The 25,064-nt window shown below is 39.4% G+C and overlaps 2 protein-coding genes across 12 annotated transcripts in view; both read left to right on the top strand.

Annotated features, from left to right (window-relative positions):
- Positions 1 to 241: 241 nt before the first annotated feature.
- BDH2 (3-hydroxybutyrate dehydrogenase 2) lies at positions 242 to 22,593 on the top strand. Of its 3 annotated transcripts, XM_008955342.6 has the most exons (11): positions 242 to 373; positions 3,889 to 3,980; positions 4,882 to 4,960; positions 7,474 to 7,570; positions 8,884 to 8,992; positions 13,644 to 13,704; positions 14,444 to 14,485; positions 14,722 to 14,835; positions 17,764 to 17,822; positions 18,520 to 18,612; positions 20,935 to 22,593. In XM_008955342.6, the coding sequence occupies exons 2-11, from the start codon at positions 3,909 to 3,911 to the stop codon at positions 20,986 to 20,988; spliced, it is 780 nt and encodes a 259-aa protein (XP_008953590.1). In that variant the 5' UTR covers positions 242 to 373; positions 3,889 to 3,908; the 3' UTR covers positions 20,989 to 22,593. The 3 variants fall into 3 exon arrangements, with proteins under 3 accessions (XP_008953590.1, XP_003830012.1, XP_063459920.1); XM_003829964.6 differs by lacking the exon at positions 14,444 to 14,485; XM_063603850.1 differs by lacking the exons at positions 14,444 to 14,485; positions 20,935 to 22,593 and having other exon boundaries at positions 18,520 to 19,806.
- A 772-nt stretch (positions 22,594 to 23,365) lies between these two features.
- Positions 23,366 to 25,064, top strand: part of SLC9B2 (solute carrier family 9 member B2) — a 58,032-nt gene continuing 56,333 nt past the window's right edge. For 7 of the 9 annotated variants that reach the window (XR_008625190.2, XM_034958956.3, XM_055111673.2 and 4 more), the window contains exon 1: positions 24,362 to 24,502. The gene's annotated coding sequence lies outside the window, so the exon portion shown is untranslated. Of the gene's footprint in view, positions 23,539 to 24,361; positions 24,503 to 25,064 lie in introns of those variants that run through there. The other 2 variants (XM_057302116.2, XM_055111674.2) reach the window with 2 other exon arrangements.

The raw sequence follows: 25,064 nt of genomic DNA, 5'->3' as shown, positions 1-25,064 counted from the left end.
CTCTGCTATCTTCCACACGCAGTTTCCAGCTCAGCCAATCTCGTCTACCCTGGCACCGCATATAGCAGGCATAAACAAAACAGAGAAGTGGAGAGACTGAAGTGAAGGAAATGATTTCCGCATCCTAAGTAAGCTCTAAGGTGCTTTTCCACTTTTCACCTTCCACTTGGAATTCATAGTTCTACCTGGATTCCACTAGATGGCAGCACATACATTTATAAAGTGTATGGATGGAGCCACTAAACTCTGAAAGCAGGGAAACTACAAATCCCAGCATGCAATATTAAGCGCTTGACTTGCTTCCAGACAAAGGTTGTCTCAAATTTGTTGCTCACACCGAGTTCTGGAGAACGCCATCAGCTCGCTGCTTAAAGTAAGATTTCCTAATACTTTTGAAATGAAACTTTAGAAAGGAAAGAGGGGAGGTTTAATTTTTAGATGTTGTTTTGTTCTGCACGTTGCCTGTTTCAAAATTAATCTGAGCAGTTAGATCAGTGTAAAGATGGGTTTTTAATGAGCCTGAAACTCTGTCGTATGTATGTTTTATAAAGTAGCCCAAGAAAAAAGGATTCTTACGGTATCCTAAGTGAACATTTTTCTTCCTGGCTCTTGAAAACAATGGCTTCCTGAATATGCTGTTTGTGTCTCTGCTAATCAAAAATCAACATTTTGATTCTAACTTTTGGACTAAGGAAGCCAACATGTATGGTTTTCACATTGGATATATTGAGAGGTGCCTTGTTTTACCATTTCAGGCCGTGTTTGCTCTCATTTTCTCAAAGAAATCTGTTTTAGTTTGAGATTACAGTTTATCAAATGTTAAGGCTTTGACCCCAAAATCTGGTCCCAGAAAGACAGGAAGGCCAGCTAAGAGGAGGTTTTCAGAGTGCGTAGAAAGGCTGCTCTGTGCTTCGGCAATTCTTCTGGAAGTGCTTCTTCGGTTGGCAAAGATTCCTAGCAAAACCTTTGACTGGAGGCTTTACAGGGCCATATACCCAATATCACTAATGACAGTGTTGTAAAATAGCTTTTGTGCACCATGCTTAGGATTCAAGGAGGATAAAGATAAAGTATATCTTTCTAAAGTTATACTTTAGAAACTATCATTCCATGTTGAAATGATAAACATTCCATGTTTATCTTTTGTGTAAGAAGTAAAAAAGCAAAAATTCATTGCATCAAAGTAGGTCAGGCACTGTTAAAGCCAAGCTTCCCCATCGCCTAAAAAATGTGGACAAACTCAGAGGAAGTCAGTGAGTTGTAAGCTGATCCCTGGAGCCAGTTCTTACATAATTGTGTTAGTCTGCTCCTCCAAGAAGCAGACTCCAAGATAGAATTAAATATGCATGGATTTTATTAGGGGAAATGCTGGTGTGAGAGAGAATGAGGAGAGAACTAGGTAAGGCTGTGAGAGCCGTCAGACCTCGATGCAAGTCCACCCGCGAGGGAGGAAAAGAAGGAAGCCAGGTTGAGTGGAAGCATCCCAGACAGCTGTGTAGTCTAAGAGAACTTCAGCAAGGTAATAAGGAGCTTCTCTAGCCAGTCATCCGTTGGGGAGGAGGTCTATGTCTCCCAGAAATGAGTCTGCCTTAGTAAGCATGCGTGCTCAGGCACTGGCTTGTAACGGCCCTGAGAAGGTGGCCTCAGCACAAACCCAGAGAGGCAGCAGCAGCTGCGCCTCATTGTCCATTACTTCCTGGGGTCAGCGGTCTGCGAGGCACAGGCTCCTGGTGCCACAGTGGGGATTTAGAGAGGCCCGCAGGGCTTTGAGTACCATGAGACAATGCCATGAGATCTTCCCTTGGACCTGCAACAAGAAGGCCTAGGTTTGAATTCATAGCTGCAAAACACTGGGCAAATAACATTTCTTTGAAATTAGCCCCGTTGGTGATCAGGTCCTACCTATCTCTTATCTCTGAAACACTTCTCCAATCCACCTATCTCTCCATCCCTGCTATTTTCTCCAGCCCTGCTATTTCACCAGCGCCCCCCTCCAGATAACCCTAGCAGCCTCCTAATGGCACCCCATGCTCCTGCCCAGGTATGTTCTCCACAGCAGTCCTTCCAAAATGCAAATCTGATCATGTCACACCCTTGCCATAAATCCTTCAGTGGCTGTTGCCTATAGGAGTAACTTGCCCTTCACCATGTGGACCTTGGACCAAGTGTGGAGGTTTGAAATGGAAGAGCATATTGGATATAAAAAAAAAAAAAGTTTGGCTAAAGAGAGAACTGAGATAAGTTCAAAGAGAAAGGACTAGGTAATATAAGGCCTTTAGGCAAGGCTATCAACCTGTACAAAATCAGGCAGATAATGGAACAGAGTGATTGTGTAGGCTAGTTTGCATGTACTGTAAGTTGGTTCATCAACACCATCCAACTCACTTTCCCCTATTCTTCACTTTATCAAAGCTGGAAACAAAAGTCTCAACTTCCAACCTCTTTGCAGCTAGGAGTGGCCAAGTAGCATAGATCTGGTGAATGAACTGCAGGTGGGAATTTCTGAGAAGGTTTCCTTCTTAAATAGAAAGGTGAGACCTCTCTGAAAGCCTTTTGGCTTTTGCTCCTCCCTTTCTTTTTGCCTGAAATGTGGATATGATGCCTTGGACAAAGCAGCCACTTTGTGAGTTCGTATGAGGTCAGAGGCACACATTAATTACAGAGCCCAGCAAGACTTGGAGCCTGTGTCCTTGAAGACAGCCTCATTTGATGGTCATTTGACTCTTCTCCACCCCCAGCCTCACTACTAGCTCTTTCTCTCACCTTGTGATCTATAATCCAAGCACTGGTGAAATATCTCATGCACATGAGCCCCCGTGTCAGTGTTTCTCAATCTTTTAGAAATTACTGATTATGCCTGTTAATGTGTTACTACTGCATGCTTAAACTTTATAAGAGGATCAGCAGCATTGTGGGCTGGACTGTTCACATAGCAAGAGTCTGGAAGTCTAAGTTTAGTTCTGGCTTTCCCATTGACTGGCTCTATGACATTGGGCATGTTTCAGCAGTTTCCTCATCTGTAAAATGGGAGTATTGGATGTGATTTGATTTTTCCATCCTTTTTTTTTTCGATGAATATCTGAGACCAACTATGAAATCTTTTCAAGAGAAAAAAAATCATAAGCAATTGATAGTGCAAACCTCAACAAAAGTTTATGGAAGAGAAATCAAGAAGCAGCCCTGAGTAGTAAGGACACAAATAATGTCATAGCAATGTGTGCAGGGGTCATGGAGAGAGTGATGGTGGTAGTGAGGAAACTCAGCACCAGAGGCTGTCCTCTCCAGGTACTGAAGGAAGGGTAAGGTAGGTTAAAGTGTAATATCTGGGCTGGGCACAGTGGCTCAGGCCTGTAATCTCAGCACTTCCGAAGGCTGAGGCAGGTGGATCGCCTGAGGTCAGGAGTTTGAGACCAGTCTGGCCAACATGGTGAAAGCCCGTCTCTACAAAAAATACAGAAATTGGCTGGGCGTGGTGGCAGGCACCTGTAATCCCAGCTACTCAGGAGGCTGCGGCAGGAGAATTGCTTGAACCTAAAAGGCGGAGGTTGCAGTGAGCTGAGATCACTCCATTACACTCCAGTCTGGGTGACAAGAGCGAAACTCCATCTCATTAAAAAAAAAAAAAAAAAAATGGCCAATGTCTGTCACCAGTCATTACTTCAGTGGGTTATGGTAAATGTGTTTGATATACAAAGCTAGGTATGCAGAGTAAGCATTCTAGGAGAATTCAGATGATGGGACTACTTGCACAGAGGTGCTGTCTTCAAGTTCCTGAAGGAGCTCACTAAATTATTCTTAAAAGAGCACACTGAACTATTCATTCTAGATGTTACTGCCTGCTCAAGATCATGTTCTACAGTATAACCCATTAAACACACATGTCTTTAGATTAAACCACAGGTTCCATTATGGGTCGACTTGATGGGAAAGTCATCATCCTGACGGCCGCTGCTCAGGGGATTGGCCAAGCAGCTGCCTTAGTAAGTTATAAGTTACTATCTTTGTTGTTTGCCTACTAACTCTTGACATATTGAATTATGTGGACTGATGCCATGGTTGTTTACTTCTGCTCTGCTTTTTTATTTTTTTACTTTTGTGCTTCTGTTGTCTTAAGTTATAAAAATAAACAAATAAATAAATAGGTCCCTACTCCTGACCCCAGGCAGATGAAGGAATGAATACCTCATATTTAGTACATGACATCACTGATAACCATTGACTCTGAGAAACTTCTCTACTTCAGTTTCTCTGCATCATGATATATTCGCTACAGAGGGCAAACAGGGTTACACAGCTTTCTGAAATTGTGTCAGTTTAGATATATGACTCCAGAGTTATAAGACAGGTTACCTTGTTCTCCTGATTTATATCAATTTCTGTTACATTATGTACCCCACTTAAGCTAATAACAGCACCTTAAGTATAACAGTACCTTAAGTATAATGGCAGGGTATGGTTTGACATTTATGAAAGCACTAGCATACTCTTAGTAGGAAAAGTGTTGAAACAACCAATTTTTCTCTTATTATTTGGAGTTTAGTAACTCAAACTCAGAAATGATATATAGTCTCATTACAGAAGAGCAGTATTTTCAGAGTATTGAAAACAGCTGTCATTTTTTTAAGAACGTTATTTTGTTTGATATTACTTAAAGGGACTAAGTCAGATGACAAGCACAATGTATGTCACATTGTTCTAATTAATGATAAAAATAATAACAATGGAGAAGGGGTAAGACTAGATAGTTTAAAATTCTAGCTATCTTATAGGGAAAAGAACAATGAAAATAAGATAAAGGAGAAAAAGACCACATGATGTTCCATTCATGAGCACAGTTTATTCAAGTAAACAAAGGATTTATTTGTACTTTGTGTCTACTAGGCTTTTGCAAGAGAAGGTGCCAAAGTCATAGCCACAGACATTAATGAGTCCAAACTTCAGGAACTGGAAAAGTACCCAGGTAAGCAACTCAGCAGCTTGAATTTGGGATTCAGTGTCTGCAAGGTATTATAAAGCATGGCACTCACATGTTGAAAGAAAATTCCCTAGCTACTGAGCTCCACTGCCGTGCTTTTTAGATTCTCACTCTCTGATATGAAATCTATATTTTGTGAACCTATAGACAAAAATCTGTGACTTACATGCATAAAAAAATTTGAGGACAAATACTTAAAATCCTTTATTTAGCTAACACATTTGAGGGATTCAGTTCCTAATTACAAACTGACACGTGAAAATTTACTAGTTGTTAGGTTAACTTTTCATGACAGCTTTTCACTTCCGTGCCCTCCTCCTCTAGGATAGCCCTGTCCAATAGTAACATGTTGTGAGCTGCCTGTGTAATTTTAAATTTTCTAGTATCCACATTAAAAAAGTAAAAAGAATCAAGTGAAAATTAATTTAATAATATATTTTCTTTTATCCAATATATCTAAAATATAATCTCAACATGCACTCAAGTTAAAAAATTAATAGAATATTTTAATTTTTTCTTACTAACTTTTTTATTTAAATTATTAGAAGTTTCTTACAAACTTCAAACATTAATTTTCTCCTGTTTGCAGCTTTTCTCTTAATTTTCTCTTCTTTGAGGTATAATTGAGAAATAAAAATTGCATGTATTCAAGATGTTCAACATGATGTTTTCATATATGTTGTAAAATACCTTGTGAAATGATTATCACAGTTAAGCTAATTAACATATCCATTACCTCATTTAGTTACCTCTGTGTGTATGTATGTTTGTGCTAAGAATACCTAGGATCTACCCTCTTAGCAAATTTCAAGTATACAATACATTATTGATAACTATAGTCACTGTACTGTACATTAAGTCTTATAACTGCAAGAGTGTACCCTTTGACCAACGTCTCAATATTTTCATACTAAATCTTTAAAATTCATGTGTATTTTACACTTGCAGCACATTTCATTTCAGACTAGCTGCATTTCAGGTGCTCAGTAGCCACATGTGGCTGGAGACAGCTTAGCTCTAAAATCACACATCATCATGAGAAACCCTAAGAGAGTACCCAGATTATTAGGTGTGTACCACCACTTCTTCACCCCACTGAACCAAACTCCAACACCAAAGGATTTTAATTGCAGTTTACCCAAAGAAATCAGAACAGAGAACCTATATGAAAGGTAACCCTTACAGCAAAATAGAACAGGTTACATAATCAAACAGCAATTAGTTCCTTGAATTAGTTAATTGAATTGGAATATGTTGAATTATAATTCAAACAAGTCAAAGTAAAGCTGCTGCACTGGGGAAGCACAAAGATAAGGAAATGTTTCTGAAACAAAATTTCAAGTCTTCCCTTTCTTTATGAATCTTTTATTTCTATATTCCCCCAAAATAAAATAAACCATATACATATTATTTATAATATATTATAAATTATAAAATATAATACACATTATAGATAATTATATATTATATGTATTATACATATATTATTATATATTATACATATACATATTAATACATTGTATATATTATAAATTATATTACTATATATTATATGTATTATTCATATATTATTATATATTATATGTATACATATTGATACATTGTATATATTATAAATTATATTACTATATGTTATATATTATGCACATTATAAATAATATGTGTATATATTTATAATGATGACTGCTGCTTTTGTTAGACACTGTTTGGAGTTTCTCAGCAACTAGTGCAGTGTGTATCTCTCAGGTGCCCGCCATGCCAGATCTCTCATGTCTAGCCTTCAGGGGTGTCATCCCTTCTTCTGACCCTCTCATTTCTTCTCCTTGCAGTTTAGTCCAGAAATACATGTATTTGACTGGATACCCTTAACTAACAGAGTCATTTCTAATAAATAATGGAAATGACATAAAGGGGAAGCTCACAAATAGAAACAGTCTCTTATTCCAGAACACTTGCTCTTCTCCACCCCTCACTCAGACAAAATTCTGATTACTGTATAGGTACCAGTAACCCAGTCTCTGGCAGGGGAAGGATAGGGGAAGGACATCTTGAATATATGCAATTTTTATTTCTCAATTATACCTCAAAGAAGAGAAAATTAAGAGAAAAGCTGCAAAGAGGAGAAAATTAATGTTTGAAGTTTGTAAGAACTTCAAATGAGTCCATTTTCAGTTATTACTGCTGGCTTACTGAGAAACATCTAATGTACACCAGTCATTCTTTACTATAAAGCCATTACTCAGAAAGGACCCTTATTATTCAACTTGGAAAATGGACAGAGAGGAAGGAAGAGGGATGGATGGGTTATTGGAGGAGTCAAGATGGACTTTAAGTTCACTAATGAGACTCTGAAGATTCTTAAGACCCTAGTAAGAAGGTCAGCAATCTATGAAGCCTAGCTGGATAGATGTTGCAATCTTCACACTTCACACTTCAAAACAGCTAAACCTTCAAGGCTAAACATTTTTAGGAATAGTGTCTCTTGTTTTATTTTTCAGGTATTCAAACTCGTGTCCTTGATGTCACAAAGAAGAAACAAATTGATCAGTTTGCCAATGAAGTTGAGAGACTTGATGTTCTCTTTAATGTTGCTGGGTAATTCATAACTTTTTAGTTTCACTTTCCTTACAGAAAGTTTTCTATGACTTTCATTCAAAGAATTTTCATAATGTGGCAAAATCATTCATTGTGAACCATGACATATTCCTTGGGAAATATGGCTAGATATTACACAGCATTTTCATTACACATAAAATTCAGCAGGTAAGACAGCCTTAGAGTTTGACATGATCTGGGGCAAATGAGGTCTACTCAAGACAGATGGTACTGATACAAAGCTGTATTATGTGTTACAATGTATGGAAGTTAAATTAAAGCAATAATTTCTGATCATCTATTTTATAAATAGTCTTCCATCCTCATGTAAGAATACACCCAGAAACATGAAACAAATAGTTAGCAAAGTTAGTTTCTGAGCATCTATTAAATTTTCAGCCATGTAGGGGATGTAGAAATAATCATGTGGTTCCTGCTGTCATGAAACTGACATTCTGACTGAAAAAGCAGAACTTTGGTACATGGAAGTCATAGCCAACAATATTTTATAATGAATTACATAATTTGGGTCCAGAGGACCAAATCAGTAAGGGTTCCAGTGTTTTGGAAGCTTCCCTCAGAAAACGTAACTTGAAAAATAGTGAAAGCTACTTTAAGGGTTTGTTTTGTTCTGCCTTAACGTCTCTCTTACAACAAACTAACATCTCTCAGTATGTTAGAACACTAGCAGTATCACTTTGCTGCTCTGAGATGTTGAGACACTTGTTTTCCTTGCAATTTTGATTTCCCTTGAGAATTCTAAATCTGTGCCACCTGAGGGCACTGTTGCTCTTGAAATAGGAATCACATAGGCAAATAGGGCAGATTTTTTTTTCTCTCTCTTTTTTTTTTCTGAAACAGGGTTTGTCTTGGTTCCCCAGGCTAGAGGGCAGTGGAATGATCATAGCTCACTGCATCCTAAAACTCCTGGGCTCAAGTGGTCCTCTTGCCTCAGCCTTCAAAGTAGCTGAGGCTGCAGGTGTGTGCTACCATGCCTAGCCCTGTTCTCCTTTATTTGTTGTTTGTTTTTAATGGCGTTGATGTTTCCAGCACAATTAATATAAAGCTTCTTATGTTCGGTGACCATACTTTTGTTTGGAAAACAAGGATCTTGTTTTCAGATGACATTTCTAGCTTAAGTTGTTGGGATTCTTACTAATATAATATACTAAGTGATACTATGAATTGTTTAAAGTCTTGATAAGGGAAAGAGACAGTGGTCTAAGTCACTAAGTGACAATAAAAATAATCAGCAAATGGAATAGAAAAATTTTAATGGCAGTTATTCTTCCATTGTTTAATCACTCTTCTAGTTTTGTCCATCATGGAACTGTCCTGGATTGTGAGGAGAAAGACTGGGACTTCTCGATGAATCTCAATGTGCGCAGCATGTACCTGATGATCAAGGCATTCCTTCCTAAAGTAAGACCTCCACCACCACCACCAGGATACGCACCACATTAGGTCTCTGTACTGGGCACACAGAAGGGATTCCCACATGTGCTGAAGAGTGATAATAACTAACACAATGATTAACTTGCATTGAACTTTTATATCAAGGCATTTCACATAAATTAATCTATTTAACCTTCCAGCTCATCCACTCAGGGAATATTTATTAAGCACTTTCCACATGCCAGGCTCCATTCTAGGCACAGAAGACACACAAGTGAACTAAACAAAGTGCCTTCTATAAGGCAGGTTCCATTATTGGGGGTGAGATGGGACAATTAGTAATCAAATAGACATAGAATATGTGGCGTGGTTTTAAGTATAATGAAGAGAAAGAAGCTAGGATATCAATGCGGCCCCTCTGGACTCCACCGCAAAGGTGAAATTGGCATAGCAGTCCAAGAAGTGAGACAGCTGATCATTCAGGTACCTTGGGAGATGATTCCAGGCAGAGGTAACAGCAGGGAGGCACATGAGACTGGAATGATCGTATGAGGTAGATACTATTATCTCATCCATTGTTCAGAAGATGAAACTGAGAGTTCAGACAACTTGCTCAAGGTCACCCAACTAGCACATGGTTAGAACCAAGATTTGAAGCCTGGACGTTGAGCCCCTTCGTGAATTTCAGTCTAGGCTCACACTCTCAAGAGGGATGTACCCCATTGCTTTTCTCTGCCCTGAAGCTTCTCCCTTCGCTCTTGTTTTGATCTGAACCACAGTGGTACTGGGCAGGTGAGAGACAGTGTGTGCTCAAGACAGCATTCCTCCTTGAATTCTCAAGCCTTCACACAACTCATCAATGTTTAAAATTTTATTTTATAAACTAGCATTAAGTACCTCTTGGTATAAATCACTATATAAAGTGTTCTAGGGGAGTATAAATATGAGCAACATACATCCCTGATTTCAAATGAGCTTATAAACCAGTAGTAGCAGACAGTGCAGGCTGAGACAATGAAAGGGGTTGACTGGGTACAGAGCCAGCTCAACTCAAGGTTGTAAATTGAACCTAGTGAAATGCAGAAGAACCACTTTTCCCTTCCATCCCAGCTGGATTTGATGTCCTGTCCATGTCTGGGCAGGAGAAGAGCTTTGTTAATGGCACAGCAGGGCTGATATTCTACTCTGAATATTCAACCTAATGTTAAGAAGGTTCCAGATGAACATTAACAGGAAAATTAGAGAAACTGACTTAGTAATGAAGGGACTTTGAAAAATCTACTTGTTTAGTGCCTAGAAGGGATTTTTGGGTGGGTCCACAGAATGTTGAACTAGCAAATTTTTGTAATGAATTTTTTTTTTTAATGTAAGTTGATTTTTTAGCCTATTTGGAGTTTATGAGAAACTATAGTATTTGGAACACGAATGTATTTTTGAAGACAGATCCTTTGCATAGGTTACAGGGGTAGAGCAGAGACTGTGGTATAGGAGGAAAGCTTAAGTCATCGTGGGTAAGACTGTTGCACATGCATGAGACTCATTTGCAAAACCAGGCTCTAAAATGCTTTACAAATTTTAGTAAAGGAAGTAGGTGTGGAGTACAGTGGAGCTGAAATGTAAACGTGTTAATTTTTAAAATATACAAACATTATCTTGCAAACTAGTGAGTTTGCTTGTGATTTACAATATCTTAACAATTATCCATGTGGGCCAAAAACACAGATTTGTTTAAAAAAAAATCCCAAGAGATGTTAATGGCAGGAATATGGTATTAGAAGGTTCTAGTGCCTCTTGTTTAAAGTGACCTTGACAAAATCGAATCCTGGTCTTGGACTCTATCATCAGAAGTCCTTAGGTGCAGTCTGCGCCCTGCCCCTAATTGGCCATGTGCCATAGAGATGGCACTTGTACCCTCCCAGTACATATTTCTTTTAGCTAAAAAATGAGGATGATAGGTTACACAATCGCTTCCAGCCATAATTATCTATGATCCTCTGTATCATTAACTATGACACACATATCCCATGTTAGAACTTTCCAGGGGAAGCTAGGATTTGGAGTCTAGGCAGCTCTGGAAGGTCAGCTGGTCAGAACATAGGAACACTCATAGGAAATTTTTATTCATGGATAGATACACAGGAAAGCATTCCAAGACTGGAAGATCAGTCAAAAGGCAGAGAACAAGTTGAAAATACTTTAAGAAGTGGTCAATGCAGAATCCAGGCTCCACCAGAAGAGAAGATCCATTAGGGCAAAGATTTGGGGATATCTTTGTTATTTGGGTTGGTTTGTTTGCTTGCTTCTTTCCCCCACCTTGCTGTGTCTTAGAAGAGTCTTCAGCATATAGAGGTGCTCTGCAAACATTTGTCAAATAAATAAATGAATCAAGGTTGTTAGTCCAGCAGGAACCACTGGAGACCCAAGTGGCCAGGTTCCACCAGGGTTAGGGGCTGAGCTCTGGCCAATGGAGACAGAAGGGCTGGGTCAGAGTAAGACTAACTAGATACAGCTCCAGGGACTCTTAAGGGGTATTTCTAGCCCCTACCTAAGCTTCTGGGAGGTCAATCCTAGATAGCAGTGCTATGTACCAGGCACTTGACTTTATAGTCATGCCTGCCAGAGAAGGCTATTGCACGGGGAGCCAGGGAGAGCCTGACACCGTGACGACAGCTCCTGACCTGGACTGGGAAGGCAGCATGGGAACAGGTACCAACTAGGGGCTCTAGAAGCAGCAGAGGGACCTCGGTTGAACTTGGTTGAATGGATAGTGCAAGTGTTAGGGGGCAGCACTAATGTAATGTCTCTTAGGTGGTTTTATTCTAAGGTTTTGCCTGAGATAATATTGCATTTCTAGAGAGGACTAGAGATTGAACCTACATAATAACCCATCTTTATGTATTAAATTGGGGTATATGTATTCTATATGTATTTTAAATGGGGAATGCTATTTGCTAAATTGGATAAGAAAGAACAATTTTAAGGCTTACTTTTCAACACCATTACACTTGACCAACATTCTTGACACTTTTTATGAGAACCCCATTTCATTATGATCCTCTTTATTATATAAAACACACAATTAAGTTAAACATTATTTTTTCCCCTGCTGTCTTCCTTAGCTTGGTTGGGTTACAGTCAGCCTCTCCTTGTATCCACTTACTCCATTCAGCATAGTGCCTTCGGGTTAGTTTAGATTCTGTTTTTAGGGGCAATTAGTAGCTAAATCTCAGAACAAAGTCAGAAGAATATCCTAAGGAATCAATAATCTTGGCCACACCAATCCTGGATCCATTCAATTATTTACTTTTTCCTTTCCTACACCTCTTTTTCTAAAAGCTGCTAAAGAAACTCGTCCCAACAGAAGTCATTTTTTTTCTCTGGCCCTTTACACTGCCTATTGAGACTTCTATGTACATGTTATAATTAGTAAAGTTTGAAAACATTTTTAAATTCATAGCAATTTTCTTTATTATATATTTATTTAGCTATAGGACAGGGCCCAGCAATCTGTGTTTTAAAGTAGCACCTCAGGAGATTCTGATTCATCAACATTTATTGACTGCCTACTGTGTACACTGTCTAGGAGGACAAAACAGCCAAAGACCCTCATCTTAATAAATTCACACTTTAGTGGGGGAATTCTGAAGAAGGTGTTCTTAGGAAACACTGCCCTAAATTGGTGAGGCCCACCATCCCTGCAGCAACCATCTACAAGGTCCTGCCCATCCTGCCTCAGCCCTCTCCTCCTCAGCTACCCATAGACATTTCTGCAGCTCCACCTTTATCACTCTTTCCTGAAGCCTGCATCAGCTTCCACTAGTCTCTGGGCACCACAGTAATCCTTGCAATCCCCAAGTCTGAACATGCCACTTCTCCTCTGCTTTAAACCCTTCAATGTCACTGCATCACCTTCAGGGTAAAACCCAGGTTCTAAATTCAGCCCTTGTTGACCTCTGCAGCCTCATTGCTTCCACACCCTGCATTCCAGCCAGACCCAGCCCCTCCTCCCAGTTCCCGATGGAACCTTTATACCTGTGTACCCACTCCTCAAAACATCCTTTTCTTTTATTTTTCTGACTAATACTCTAGTGTTCAAAATTCAGCCCATATCCTTCCTTCTCAGGAGGTCCCCTCTGAGAGTCACCCAGCCTGAATTGCTCCCTTTCTGCCCTCACCCTGCTGTTAGATCTCTGTGGAGGTCTCTGCTGTGGCTGGATGTGGATTATGTCAGCCACTCTAACCAGACTGGTTGCCTCCTGTAGGCAGTAATCTCCTGGACCTAGCACAATACCTGGCCTCAGTAGGTATTCAAAAAATATGTGTTGAATGGAGTAAGTTTCCCAACATCAGTAACACACAATAACAACATTTATTCGCATTTCATTTAAGTCAGCATTCATTTGTAGTCTTGCTGACATTCTTGTACCATGGGAAGGTGGTAATCCCCCTGGGAAATGCCAGTGAGTGCAGTCACATTGCCATCATTTCCCAGCAATAGTTGATGAGGTGTTTTGGGTTCACTGTTAAGACTGCTTAATAGTGCTTCATGTGACTAGCTAATACAGTAATTAAATTCATTCTGCAAACCCTAAGAAAATGCAAATCTTTTTAAAAGGTAGTATTTTAGCCCACAAAGTGGATTTTTTTTTTTTTTTTGGTATTTGTTTTGTTTTGGCAGATGCTTGCTCAGAAATCTGGCAATATTATCAACATGTCTTCTGTGGCTTCCAGCGTCAAAGGTGGGTCTGTCTCCTTCTGAGGACTGCGATGCTCATACACACACATCATTAAGAGCTCTGCGTTTGGGAACAGGCATAGCAGAGATTATAATTTCAAGTATTGAAATGATTTCAAAACTGCTTTTTTCAAAATTGGTATTAAGTTCCTTAACCACAGATCTTTTGCTCTCGATGTGAGCCAGTGGTAAAATTAAATTAAAATGTGGAGTATTTTTGCCCTCCCTTTTATTCTTTCTAATGGACATGGAAATGAACATCAAACTGGGAGAAAGAACCATTTAACATTTAATTAATTTAAAATAGTGTATTGAGCACCGGTATGTGCTCTGGCCATAAAAGAATTCACAGTCCAAAACTAGGAGCAAGGCAGCAAACATCATCTTCTCCAGTGTGATGATATATAACAGAGGTTTGTACAAAGCGCTGTCAAAATACAGGGAAATAACTGCCTGTGAGTTTGTGGAATGCTTCACAAAGACAGTTGATCTGAGCCATCAGCGAGAAGTCAAGTTGAAGGACAAGGACAGCAGTACAAAATGTGGATTATGTCACAATCTGGCATAGTTGGATCTGTGAGTTTAAAATGAAATAGTTACTGCTGAGATAACATTTCTTCTCTTTGCAAGGATACACATATTCAACATACACAAGAGAGGAATGTAAAGAAGTGCCTAGGCCTCCTGTTGTATTGTTTTGTTTTGTTATTAATCTTCATTTTCTTTTGGAATCTGCCTAAGAGTTATGGCAACTGATGATGAGAAACTAAGACTACCAATGTTAAGTAAGTTCAGCATTTCAATTAAGTCTCCATTAAGTTGTGCCTATACTGATATTATTTCCCTAGATCCAGAAACTGACTCTATTGAAGGAAAAAAATCTGATATCAATCTTTTTAAAAGGGGAGGAATGTGGGAGAAAGCATGAAAATGGCTACTGGGAAAACTTATTTGTGTTACCTTTCTGAAGGAAAATACATTTTTTATTCCTTCAATTGTTGAACCTTTCCTCCACCCTCAGGAGTTGTGAACAGATGTGTGTACAGCACAACCAAGGCAGCCGTGATTGGCCTCACAAAATCTGTGGCTGCAGATTTCATCCAGCAGGGCATCAGGTGCAACTGTGTGTGCCCAGGTGAGTAAGGCACAGCAGGGCTGTGAACTTGGCCTTCTGACACTGTGTTTGCCACCGTGAAATGTATCTATAAAAGTTTGTTTACCATATGTTATATTGTATTCTGGGGAAAAGTTCAGAAAAAAGGGGTGAGGGCTGGGCTTATTAAGATAACAGTACAGTTGTAAGCTGAGATGGAGATCCTAAGTCACTGGGAACGAGCCACAGATGCAAAAGGCTTAAATGCTACTCATGTGTTGGACAATTCAGAAGCAAGTGGCTAAGAGACATAGTTGGCCAGGCTTTCTGTTGGGAAGCTGATCAGGGTTGACCTTTTCAGGGGAAAGATGTCAAGGGAAGGAGGAAAATAGACCACGCTCACAGGACAGCAGGGAAAAGTAAGGGGAGTCTTCCAAAACACAAGGATCCACTAAAATCATTTGAACCACTGGGGTGGCCTATAAATAAAAAGGAGGCATTAACCTTCCTTGATGCTATAAAAAGGGGGCCAGCAAACAATGGCCAATGGGCCATATCTGGGTCACCACCTGTTTTGTAAGCAAAGTTTTACTGAAACACTTCCACACCCAATTTGCTTGTGTTATTGCCTATGGCTGTTTTCATGCTACAAAGGCAGAGTTTAGTATAATAGTTGCAACAGATAAAATGACTCTCAAAGCCATAAATATTTTTTGTCTGCCTCTTTACCAAGAAAGGTGTGCCGATCCCTCATACAAAGCAAAGAAGAAAAGCAGAACTTTCCTTTTCTTAATAACTATAGGGGTGTGTCTCATTTTCACAATAACCGTAGATGTGTTTATTAAATTGATATGTAATTTTACCTGGTTCTACCAATCTAAAAGGAACTTAAGGTATCTAATAAGGATTATAATATTCTTTAAAAGGAAATTATTGCATATCCAGGATCAAGGTTTCCCTTGGTAGTGCACAATTGATATGGGGGGTGGTGTGTGAAAGGGAAACATTTCAATATGACCTGGGGACCTTTCAAACCTGAAGGGCATGCCAGAATTTAGGGAAGGAGTTCATGGAGAGAATTGTGTCGTTTAGAAAGACCCACAAGAGATTCTGATTGAATCTTCAGTTGAAACCCACTGACTTAAAGAGGGGAAACTAAACATCCCCCAAGCTACAGAATTTCAGCGATTGAGATGTTCTGTTTTATTTTTCTTGGAACAGAAATGTAAACGTAGGTAACACTAAGAAAAAGAAGAATGCATGAGAGGTCATTTCATTGGGTTTTAATGTACATCCTGGCGATACTTGAGTCTAGCTATTCTTGGTGCCATTTACCCAGTGGAATAAATGGTAAAATGATTTGGAAAATGTGGTTGTTTCAGCGACTGGACTTATCAGAAGATTGGAAAATATGTTATCAAACTCTTTGGAACAAGGAACTAGCTGTGACTCAGTGAACCAATCACAGAAAAAAACTTGAGGAGGACTGAGTATGTCTGAGATGCTGCTGATGGTTGTATAGTCACAAATCTCCAGCCAGACTTGTGTAGAACCTGGCATAGTATGTCTGTGCCATGGACACAGCTGAACCCAGTGACACTGGAATACTCTAAAGGCATGGGCTTGCTCTACAGTTCTTATTTAATAGCCATTAGTACCAGTCATATGTAAGATATGATGTTCATTTACCTCAGAGGGAGAAAGCTATTAAAGCTGTAAGGATTCTGAAGAGAGTGTTAGTGAAAGCTTGAGGTGCACACTGTTGGTAAAACTGTGGACTTTAAGGAGGCTATTGAGGAAAGTGAGGAAAATATTATTGAAAATTAGAAAAAAGAGTGTCTTTGTCATACAGTTTCAGAAAGTACATCAACACTGTTGCCTGTAGTGTGAAAGTAGAAGATGTTCCTAATGAACTGGGTGATCTAATTAAGGTGATTTCTACCCAGAGTCTTGAAAGTGCTGGCTGCTTATAGTAAAATGTGACAAGAGACAGATAACCAACCTAAAGAGGGGGTTCCAAAACAGAGTCAGGCTTTCTGATTTTGAAGATTTCCAGCTTCATCAGAAAAAAATAGCAAATGATGCTAAAATTAAGAAATGTTTTCTGAATAAAGATCAAATCTATGGCACTCTCAGGAACATGATCTAAGGGTGAAGTATGACTGTAAAACCATTTGTTACAACCTCAGAAAGATCACATTATTTGCCAGAGTACTCTTTAGTCTGAAAAAAGGGCCCTCTAAAGAGAATGAACAGTTTATGTCCGTTAACAAAAAAGTCTGGGTAACGTGCTCTAGGAGACCATAAACTAAGTGGAATTTTAAAATGTTAGCGTTGTTCTTATTTTTCTTTTTTAAAGTAAAATAACTTTAAATTAAATTATATTTTTGATTAAAAACTTGAAACTGTGGTTAAAAGTAGGCATTTGAAACAATGAAAATAGGCAAGGTGATAAGAAAAATTTAGCGCCACCTGAATTACCAAGGACTATGGTAGCCATGGGATTGTCCCCAAAGATGCCACAGTGAACTTGACAGCAAATAATGGTTTTGAGATCATTGAGGCAAACTGGCTCCTTAAGCTGGCAAAGTGCTTGTACGATTTTATCTACATCTCAGGGTTATTGTGAGGATTAGCTGAGATCATATGCATAAATGTATTTAAAATCCATAAAGCATCATATAAATGCAATGTGACTAAAATATATGTCCTTGAGAATGCTGGGTGATTCATCCAGAGTCCCTACATAGTGTCACGAAGAATCATAGTCTGTGTTTTTAAAATCATAGAAATGTTATTGAAGAAATTATAAGCCTATTAAATAAGAGGCCTCAGGCAGGCAGCTGAAAAGTTGTCATTTTAAGTCAAGGAGAAGAATCTCACTGATTGTCATATGGAAAGGAAGTTTAGTTATCGATTTCTTTTTCAGTTTAAGTGAGTAACCAAGCTGAATATCCCCCTTTGATTTAGGAACAGTTGATACGCCATCTCTACAAGAAAGAATACAAGCCAGAGGAAATCCTGAAGAGGTACATCTAGCATTTAAAATGTATTTAAACCTTTGGTTAATAAATGCCCTCTTCCATACCTATAGCAGACAAATTCATAGAGACAGAAAGTGAAATGGTAGTTGCCAGGGGCTTGGAAGGAGGGAAATGAGTAGTTAATGCTTAATGAGTAGAGAGGTTCCATTTTGTAAGATGAAAAGAGTTCTGCTTGGGAAGCTGAGGCTGGGGGATCGCTTGAGCCCAGGAGTTTGAGGTACAACAGTGAGCTATGATCACAACACTGCACTCCAGCCTGGGCAACAGAGCAAGACTCTGTCTCTAAGAAAAAATAATAATAATAAAAATAAGAGTTCTGGAGATGGACAGTGGTGATGGTGGCACAACAGTGTGAATGTACCTAACACTATTGAACTGTACACTTAAAATGGTTAAGATAGTAAATTTTATATTCTGTATACTTTACCACAACTTTCGAAGATGAAAAAATAATGCCCTCATCCTTTAACATTAGCTTTCTGATGTGTCACAATATCTGTGGGTTTTAGTATAACACAAACAATTTGAGTAACTTTGGCAAAAGAATCACCATAACCCTAGTTGATTATTCATCAAGGCAGCAAGCCAGTGGATTCTCTTGCCTTTAACTCCTTGAACAAGATGCAGGTGAGCACATACAGCTGCTTCCATCACTAATGTCTGGTATGGTCTCTGGTCACAGGCACGGAATGATTTCCTGAAGAGACAAAAGACGGGAAGATTCGCAACTGCAGAAGAAATAGCCATGCTCTGCGTGTATTTGGCTTCTGATGAAGTAAGCACTATTCTTCCCAAGGAGCTCATTACCCTCAATCACATTTGGCCACAATTTGCTCATCAAAATAATATCATTTTAGAGAGTTTATGGCATATATGTGCTAAGATGCTACATTTATAAGATAGGGATAAGTTCTCATTTAATTTGCTCAAAGAAAGACCACTTCGATCTGAGCCACTAATTCTTCCTTATTCAGGTTTACATAAAATCTTGTAGCAAACAAAATGGGGGACTAAAAAAGTTAAAGTGCTCAATTTTCTGAGAGACAGTTCCTTTCAAAAATTATAATTGAGGAAACCCTGATTAAATGCAAGTCAAAAAATTGAACCTCCAGGATTATAAGAGCTTTAAGTGAAATGGGGAGAGGATTAAGCAGATTTGTGTTCAGTGGACACAGAATTCGCATGTGGTGTTTTAGTTTTACTTGTGACTTGTTTGGGAGAATTCCACTGGTTCTTTCTTCTCTATTAATTTTTACTTGTGGCCGGGCATGGTGGCTCATGCCTGTAATCCCAGCACTTTGGGAGGTCGAGGCAGGCGGATCACCTGAGTTCAGGAGTTTGAGACCAGCCTGACCAACATGGTGAAACCTCGTCTCTACTAAAAACAGAAAATAGCTGAGCGTGGTGGCGGGCGCCTGTAGTCCCAGCTACTCAGGAGGCTGAGGCAGGAGAATCGCTTGAACCAGGGAGGCGGAGGTTGCAGTGAGCCGAGATTGCACCACTGCACTCCAGCCTGGGTGACAGAGTGAGACTCCATCTCAAAATAAATAAATATTTTTAAAAATTCTTACTTGTTCGTCATCATGTATGGAAATTCCTAATTTAATCTCTTCCACTTTGCATCTGTTTAACAGCTTTTTCCTTAATAGGTATTGTTTACTTTTAAATGGCTTAAGATGAAAGCAAAAATGATGCTTATAAGGTATAGAGCACAAGAGCATCCTCCTCTGTTTTATGTCTCTGAATACTACAGGAACAAGGAACTGTAATGTGTGAGAAGAGGGAAGGAAAGGGGACTAGGCGGGAGCGAGGAGGGAATAACTGATAGCTCCTCTTCCCAGTAACTTGGTGCACACCAGATAGTTGGTGAATGTGACAAATACAGGGATTGAAATGTTTCCGTGACAGCGCAGTTTCTTCTCAGAACTTCTCCCAACTATTAACAACAATTGTTAATAGCTGGGGAAATTAATAGACAAATGTTTAATGAAGAAGCACATGAGCCTATGTGATTTCTCTGAATCCATATCTTCAGAAGAGCTCATTTGATTTGGGTACTGCTGATAAGCTAAATTACCCTTAGTTAGCCAGAGCTTAGGTTACAAGATATTTGGAAGTGTTGTGGCTTGAAATGTGCTACAAAAGTACCTTTGGCTTTTTAGAGGTTTCCAGAGGAGTTCATATGTGTAACAGAGCTTATCTTTTAAAAGAACCTGGGGGAGTTGGAGGTATTTCTTTGGTGAAGTGACTAATAACTTCCTAGTTCACCTACTGTATATTATCAGCTTTTATACATTGAACTCTTAAAATTTCTCTATTCATTATGATATCCTTACTTCCTCTTCCATTGTTTCAGGCTTCAGATGAATTTAGACTCTTTGAGTCTTTATTATCCATTTTAAGTTAAAAGATTTTTAAACTTCTACCAAAAAGATCACTTCAGCCTTATTTAGAAAATGAAAAATTTATGGGAATAAACCAGCAATTATTTTTTAAATTCCTTAGTTTTATAAAGATTTGGATATCTGAAACTAATATAGAATATTTTTATAGCTTAATGGATTATAGTTATTATTCATGTAAATTTTTAAAACACATTTAGTGTGCTTCAGCTCTTAGAATTATCCACTTATAATTGATCAACTAAATATATGCTGTCTTTTTTTAAAAAGTGGTCATTAATATGACCATTTTATGACTGATACACTTATGTTCAAAAGTTTATTAGTGGCATAAAACTTAGCTAGTTTTGAATAGTTCTGAGTTTCAAAATGAAAATGTGCTTTTAGCCTATATCCTAATTTGGGGAATGGCTATACATCACTGTTCCTTAATTTGGGGATTCTGAGACCAAATACCTAACAGTGACAGGTGCTTAGACACCAGCCAGAGGCCATTCAGTTCCAGATCACAGGACACTCAGCGGTTCTAAGTCAACCAAATGTTAATTTGGATTTCCCTGAATTAAGTGTTTAAGTGAGGTTTCCTGTTAGGACAAGAGTAAATTGTTTAGTTATCCTAGTCACAGGAAAATTTGAAAATACAGCCTGTATCAAACCTGGTTAATTGTTCTGTCTCCTTGTGTTTATCACTGCAGTCTGCTTATGTAACTGGTAACCCTGTCATCATTGATGGAGGCTGGAGCTTGTGATTTTAGGATTTCCATGGTGGGAAGGAAGGCAGGCCCTTCCTATCCACAGTGAACCTGGTTACGAAGAAAACTCACCAATCATCTCCTTCCTGTTAATCACATGTTAATGAAAATAAGCTCTTTTTAATGATGTCACTGTTTGCAAGAGTCTGATTCTTTAAGTATATTAATCTCTTTGTAATCTCTTCTGAAATCATTGTAAAGAAATACAAATATTGAACTCATAGCGGGAGAATAGTTTTTAAAATAAATCTCGATTTGTTAGCATCTGTCTTAGTCACTTTGGGCTGCTATAACAAATTACCCTAGATGGAGTGTCATAGACAACAAACATTTATTTTTCAGTCTGGAGGCTAGGAAGTACAAGATAAAGGTGCCAGCAGATATAGTTTCTGGTTAGGGCCCACTTCTGGTTTGCAGATGGTCCTCTTCTTGCTGTATCCTCACATAGCAAGAGCAGAGAAAAAAAGCAAGCTCTCATGTATCTTTTTATAAGGACACTAATCCTGTTCATGAGGGCACTACCCTTATGACCTGATTACCTCCCAAAGGCCCCACCTCCTAATGTATCATATTGCAGGTTAGGATGTCAACACATGACTCTGGGGTGATACAAATAGGCCATTGCAGCATATACAATTAAAATGTAAATATGAAGAAAAAAGGAAGTTTTTGTTTTTTTTTTGGGGGGGGTGGGGGTTAAGGAAGAAGATAGTAATTTCAGGACTAGGCATGGTAGCTCATGCCTATAATTCCTGCACTTTGGGAGGCCAAGGCAGGAGGATCACTTGCGGCCAGGAGTTCAGGACCAGCATGGTTAACAGAGGCTAAGGCAGGAGGATTACTTGAGCCCAAGAGTTTGAGGCTGCAGTGAGCTGTAATCATGCCACTGCACTCCAGGGTGACAGAGCAAGACCCTGTACCTAAATAATAATAATAATAATTTCCACTTTATTTTTCAATATTCAAATATTTTTATATAATTCTGCATTGTTCTGTATGTAGATCCTAATTTTAAAATTTTACACCATCATAAATGAACAAAGGTAGGAAGGAGTTTGGCTTCAATAGCTTACAGTAAAAGGAGTAAAGGAGTTCAGCCTCAAAACGATATTGTTGACCTGTTATGTTATGAAAAATAATCCAGTGTTTATACTTAACGGATGCCATCCCTTATTATTTACTATTTTCTTAGTCTAACTAAACAGTCTTTATTAAAATAAGCAATGATATTTGACATGGGCCTAAGAAATATATAGTTAGCTAACAATATTGTCAGTCAGAAGGATTTCTTTTTTAAATTAAGTACAGATTTCTTCACCAAACTCCAGGATAACAGAAAAGAGGACATAAAATTTGGACATAGTCTCTGGATAAATAAATGTAAATTTAAATATAAATTATGTAACAGGAAACAAACAAAATTAAAGAAAATAAATTTTTCAAGAAAAGTAAATTTATGGATGTTAATTCTGTAACATTGTCAGGGCAAAGTTTTTTATTTTAATTTAAGGGTTTTATGTTTGTTTTTTACTTGTTGCAACCTCAAATGACCAAATGGTATGATGCACACTGAGATACTCAATAAATGTGCAGTTATTCTTAGCCTTTTTTCCTAGAACTTTAATATTAACACGGAAAATTTTGAAATGGACAATAAAAAGATAACACTTTGTGTATGGGGAAGAATATCATGCAGTTGATGACGGTACATTAAAATTCACACAAAAGGACATTTTGACTAGCATTCAGAAAGAGTCCATTGATTATAAGATTATCTATGAGGTTTTGGACCGGGCATTACACTACCGAATTATGGCTAACTTTGGTTTGTGATCTAGACCAAGTCACCCAATCTATCTTGGATTTTAGTTTTCTGGTTTATGAAATTAAGGGTTAAGCTAAATGACTTGGGTTTCTTTTCGTGTATCATAATCAAAATGCTGTAACTTCTCTAGTGAATTCATAGAACACTGACTCTTACAAGTATGTCATGAAATACTTTATGCTGTGAGCAGGTATACATGTATAATATATGTATAGCTATGAATAAATATATTTTAAATAAATGCACAACGAATTCTACAAAATGGGCTCCAACATTAACAAATGATCTGAGTTAGTCTTTCTCACAGCTGACCATAAACTATAAAACATTTTTATAAACACTATCAGCAATAAAAACGAAGTAAAATCTAGCCAAAAAATTCAATGTTCTCCAAAGTCATGTTAATCAAATCAGGTGATATATTAATGAAGTACATATGACTAAAAGGAAAAATATATGTCATTCCTGTGGTAAGAGGAAGCTGAATGTCACTAGAAATTTTTACAAGTTTTAGGAGAGGAAGAGTTCCGTTTAGGAAAATAATCATTTCAGATGATCTGAAGAAGGGTATTGGATGGAACCTATCCAATAGGTTCATCACAAAAGAGGACCTGAGAGACAAGAATGAATGGTTTCTGACTGGTGGAGAAATTTGAGGATAATCTCCCTTGCTTGAAAAGCGGTGATTAAGATTGGCACTTGCTTACAGGAGTGAAAAACAGGTAAGGGGTGCGCGCGTCTTAACACACACAAGAGGAAATACAGAGAAAAGGAAGACACAAACATGAAATGAGAATTAAATGAAATAGAATCACACTGCTGATAGAAGGGTTAAAAATCTAAAATACAACAAGAAGGGCAGGTGTTAAGCGATAAAGGGGGGCAGAACAAGTCTTTTATCCGGCCATTTAATTGGTCACCTTAAGAAAGAATCCTATCTTCCCACCGCAGCTGAGAAGACACTTCTAAGAGGTACAGCTAAAAGGTGGAGGACTGATAGACAACTTAGAGGTTGGTTTAGGGAACGATAAAACAAGCAATGGGCTGCCCGGCCTGCGCCGCGGAGTCCCGAGGAGCCTGCGCTGTGCTCCTCTCGCGGTGTCTCGTCATCTCCGGGAAGACTCGGCGCCTGGGTCCGCGCTCTCTGGGTAAGCTTTCCGGGAAGCTTTCCCGGGAGCTCGCTGGTCCTGGCCTCAGAAGCCTGCGGACCCGCCCAGGGAGGATAAGCAGCTGAAAGACCGCGCGGTGCCGCTCCGAGGCCCCGGGACGTGGGCCCATGGTCGGCCTGGCGCCACCTTTCCGGGGGAAGCCACGCGCACCCGGCATCGCACGCGGCTCTGCACCCGCGCCGCCGGACCTGAAACCCGGCGGAGGGCACACGGGGCTGCCGCTGCGGGCCCCGGACCAACCCATGCTTACTCCGGAGCCTGTACCGGCGCCGACGGGTCGGACCTCCCTGCGCGGTGTCGCCCAGCGGGTTCGTGCGAAAGGCGGGGCCGACTACACGCGGTGCCGCGCCCTGAGACCGTTTATCTGCAGTCAACGCAGCCTCCCGGCTCAGCCTGGGAAGATGCGCGAATCGGGAACCCCAGAGGGCGGTGGCTAGACCGGGCTCCGCCGCCTCCCCCACAGCCCCTTTCCTAATCGTTCAGACGGAGCCTGGTCGACTTCGCCGGAGACTGCCAGGTGAGAGGCCCCAGAGACACTAAGGGTAAAAATAAACCCAGCGCCAGCGGCGGGTACCCTGTAGGCCTGCAGGACCGGAGACGCGAGCGAGGGGCCCAGCCTTTTCTGTTTGTACACCCGGTGACGGGCGCGTGTCTGTTTACTGTTGTAAGGTGTTGGCGTGGGTTTTCTTGCTTGCTTTTATTTTAGTTCTCAGATTAACCAGAGGGTGTTGCCTTTGTGGACTGGGTTAGCATCCTCGAGGTGCTAAGAATCATCATATGCTATTGACTGAAGACAGCAGTGGCTGCTGTAAGAGATAAAGTAAAACATCTCAGTAACTAAACATAGTTCAGGCTTATTTCTCGTTCATGTCAAGTCCATTCACGTGTTCAGCTGTTGGCCTTCTACTCAATTATTCAGGAACCCAAACTCCTTTTATATTATGGCTTTGCTATCCCCTAAGACCTTGGAGTCCTTAGTTTCCAGGCAACGGACAGAAAAAGAAAAGCTACTAGAGGATTGCATGAGGATTGTTTCTTATGGGTGCGGACTGGAAATCACATACTATTTATGTCCACAT

This window comes from Pan paniscus, chromosome 3 (assembly GCF_029289425.2).
Source record: "Pan paniscus chromosome 3, NHGRI_mPanPan1-v2.0_pri, whole genome shotgun sequence".
NCBI lineage: Eukaryota > Metazoa > Chordata > Mammalia > Primates > Hominidae > Pan > Pan paniscus.
This window is presented reverse-complemented; position numbering and strand designations above follow the sequence as displayed.